Source organism: Drosophila sulfurigaster, chromosome 3, assembly GCF_023558435.1.
Source record: "Drosophila sulfurigaster albostrigata strain 15112-1811.04 chromosome 3, ASM2355843v2, whole genome shotgun sequence".
In the NCBI taxonomy this organism is placed as follows: domain Eukaryota; kingdom Metazoa; phylum Arthropoda; class Insecta; order Diptera; family Drosophilidae; genus Drosophila; species Drosophila sulfurigaster.
This window is the reverse complement of record NC_084883.1, coordinates 5912560-5916606: the sequence shown is the minus strand read 5'-3', so window position 1 is coordinate 5916606 and position 4047 is coordinate 5912560. Positions and strand designations below refer to the sequence as shown.

General features: G+C 34.0%; 1 protein-coding gene across 1 annotated transcript; it reads right to left on the bottom strand.

Moving 5' to 3' along the window:
* Nucleotides 1–682: 682 nt before the first annotated feature.
* LOC133845378 (dynein regulatory complex protein 8) lies at nt 683–2158 on the bottom strand. Its single transcript, XM_062279839.1, has 4 exons — nt 2027–2158; nt 1735–1966; nt 886–1096; nt 683–826 (listed from the first exon to the last, which is right to left on the bottom strand). Exons 1-4 carry the CDS (start codon nt 2064–2066, stop codon nt 815–817), a joined length of 495 nt encoding a protein of 164 aa, XP_062135823.1. The 5' UTR covers nt 2067–2158; the 3' UTR covers nt 683–814.
* Between the last annotated feature and the right edge of the window lie 1889 nt (nt 2159–4047).

Sequence of the window (4047 nt, the reverse complement as noted above, 5' to 3'; positions counted from 1 at the left end):
TACATCTATGACTAATGCAGAGCCAAAGAGACTGAAGAATGATGTACGCTTACAACAGCACCGTCACTTTAGATGTTTAAATCAGTATCGAAATAATTAATCCAAAATAAATGTAAATAAAATGTAACTCAAATATAAACAAAACTGCTCTTCTTGACTACATTTACATTTACTTCTAGTTTTAAAATCGTAAGCTTTTAAAAGATATTTCTATACTGAAATATAGCAATAAATTATAAACTAATAATTATTGGACCATTTAGACCCATATTCAACATAAACATTCAAATACAAATTTTACTGAAAACCTTTCTTCGTTGTTTGCATCATACATGGTTGATTATTGGCAATTTGCATTCTACAATCTTTTTTAGACCGATAACATTGTTGTTATACTGAATTGGCCTTTGACACATTTTGTGTTGATGCTTGGGTAATTGTATATTGTAATTGAGCAAAAAATATATATAAATTTTTTTACAGATATGAATCGATATGCTCGCCAATAGTTTTAATAATAATAATACTTTTGGCAAACCTTTACAAAATCATGTTTAAAAATCTAATAAGTATATTTCAAGCCCATATGAATACTCGCAAAATAAATTATTAATTCAACATGGAAAAATATGAATCATTTGGTTAAAAAATGTGTGTATTAATTAATCAATAGTTTTATTTTCATCACTATTCACTAAATACATATTGTAGTTAAGATTGATTTTTTAAATTTTTTATTACTTTTCCTTTAGTAGTTTATTGCAATATTTTATTTCTTATTGGGACCTGAATTTCATGGTGTTAAGCTTCAAATTTATAGATACACCTGAAACGTATAAGACAAATAAGCAATGGTAAACTATTTATAAAAAATTGTAAGCTCACCATCAATTGATTCAAGTACAGTTCATATGGAATATGTCCACTAATCGGATCAATGGCAACTGGCCACATTTCATCCATTTCTTCTTGAGTAAACGGCTCACCCTCTTCCATCATCAGCTTGCCAAAGCTATCTTTAGTCAGATATCCTTTGTTTTCAAAGTCCAATATTTTAAATGCTTCAAGAATTTTTTCAGGAGCAGCTGGTTCCATTCTATAAAAACGAAATTTTAATCATATACTTATAAGTACAATAAGTAAGAAATCTACAGCAATGGTTGCTCAACTGTGTGATACCCGTTACCCATTTTCAATTAAACCAAATCCTAAAAATATAAAAAATTAAGGTTCCGGAAAAATACTAAAATATACCGAACGCTATATTTGGTATATCTATGTATATCATACTACACTCAAAATATACCATATAGAACAAAATATATCAGATTGTCAATCAAAGCAATTAACACATGACAGCAGCTACGCAATATTCTACAAATAAACCAAGTTAATATTCCGAAAAAAATACTGAAATTTACCGATGTCTGATATATAGATATACAATTATATTTAATATATACCATAATGCAGAAAATATACCAAATTAATATTCCGATTAAAATACTAAAATATATCGATAGAGTACTACATTAAAAATATACTATAAAGTCAAAAATATACGCAATTGTCAATCAAAGCAACTACCTCCCCACAACAGCAGTCGTCTTGTGTCATACAAAATTCAATCAAAAGTTAGTGACTAGTTTTATAATTTATAAGCTTTACCTTGTTTCGCAAGGAATTAAATTAATAAGTAAATCGAACATGTATAAAATTATGCGCCACACTCACTTGCGTTCCATTAGCAACTGCGAGACGTGTGGCAGAAACTTAGTTAAATGCACCACGCCACTTGTCTCCTCGGTCTCTGTGGCTGAAATCACCTCATTCACCTCCTGTTCGGTGGGCACACAGCCCAAGAGACGCAACACGGTGCCCACTTCACGCACATCGATTAACTTGTCGCCATGATGATCGAAGACGCAAAACGCATCCGAAATCCGCTTTTCCAAATCGTTATTGACTATGGACGTAGAGAATAAAAGTTATCTAGAAGATAATATTTTGGGGAACTCTTGCTTACAGTCTAGATCCATTGATTGCAAGCCGAAGAATAAAAGCATAATGTGAATTTGAGAGGAACTTTCAAGTGCTGCTTGTTAGATCAATATTCGAGTGAAAATAATAAACAATTAGCAATGTTGCTAGGTGACAGTTGTAAAGAAAGAGTGAAAGAGATAAAGAGCGATAGATACTTTGGAGACTGATGAGTGAAAAATATATGAAAATAAAATTCTTAATAAATTCTGGGTGGTTCTATTCCAATATGCCCTTGAATAACCCTTACCATATCTACTTTTGTATGGAATACGGAAGTAACCCTAACCATGCCATAGTTGTCAGCTGGTTGTGCTTGCAACAAGTGCAACATTAGATTTTGGTGCTGCGCTGACGTAAATGGAAAGCAGCAAGAAGGCAAATGCAATGTCTGTTTTCGATTTAAAAGAGAAAAACTTGCAACTACTTCATTCCCGCTAATGCGTGTCTTGTACAACACGCTTCCCACTTGAGTCGCTCGGACTGACGCTCAAGTTCATTTTGCTGCAACTGCAACAGCAACAACACGTACACACACTTGCATATCGGCTGGGGCATCTACTCGTACTCGTTGCCGCATGCCTCTGCTCTTGGTGGCTACTGCCATAAACACTAAAAGTGTTCGTCATTTGCTGTTCCAGATCCAATTAACCATTTTGATGCATTTGCCTCCATTAAGTTTTTCTCTCTCTCTCTGTCTCTTACTGAGTTTTTGTGTCTCTTTTTCTTTCGCCTTTGCAATCCCTTTTGCTTAGGCTCTGCTTGTTGCCAATGTTATTGTTGTTTTTGTTGTTGTTGTTGTTGTTGTTGTATGTGGCTGTTGCAATTTCGCTGCCTGACTTACAACGTGATCGGAAGTTTGTCTTGGCCAACGTCGACGACGTGTCCGTGACTCCAACTCCAGAGTTCTCTCTCGCATGTGTGCAGTTGTTGTTGCTGTTGTTGTTTGTTGCTTGAATGGTGTTGTTGCTTGGTTAAGTACTTTGTAAATGTTGGCATGATTTAAGCCAGCTCTTAGTCTCTTTATTCTGACATTTACTCTAAGTTTGTCTATTAGGCATGCGATTAAAATTTAAATTGAAGTCGAGCAACCACAGTTTCAGCTTCAGCTTCAGCTCCAGTCTCCTTCTCCGTCTCAGTTCCCGATCCTTCATTTTTATGTAGACCCTTGGGTAATTTTTCTTAAAGTCAACACGCCCAGTTTCGCCATCTCCTGCAGACTTCCGCTAGGCTATTTGCAAACTTGGCCGCATTTTGTTCATCTGTCAATTTCGACACCTGCCACAGACAGGACGGCGTGTTGTCAGTGCCTCTTCGTCCACTTCCTGTGGGGTGCCAGTTACACTGAGCCGATCTCTGAGCTCTGACTATTGCAGCTCACATGTCTATGCATCGTAAAAATGATCTCATTAGGCTATTTGTGGGCTGGAATATCATTACATCTAGCCTTCTACCCGAGCTTTATAATTACGCCGGTAACATCTTTCGATCAATTTTAAAATTAATTAAAACATTCATGTGAATAACTATTTTCAATTATCGCCAAACAGCTGTTAATTGAAAAAATCTATATTTTATTTTATTTTATATTTTTAATTTAGTTTTTTACTTGCCAGTTCATTAAATTTTGGAATGCAACTTAAAAAGTGCTCACTTTAATATAAAACTTCTCTTTTTGTTAACTTAAGCCTTGACCATTTTAAATACACATAATTTTATAAACTGATTACAAACATTCTAAAATTGTAATGTTAACTTACATACAAACAATAACAACATTCGAATAGTTCCATTCGCATTATTTGCTCTTTTACAATTTACAATAATGATAAAAAAATAAAACAGCTGAAATATTTTTCCATTAATTCTCAATTAATACCAAAATACTTTTTCATTCACATCTACTGTTCAATTTGAATTGCGATTGTCCCCGGTGTGCGTGTGTATGCGGATTGTGGTAATTAAATGGAATTTAATAAACATAAACATGCAAATAATGAGCGCTAC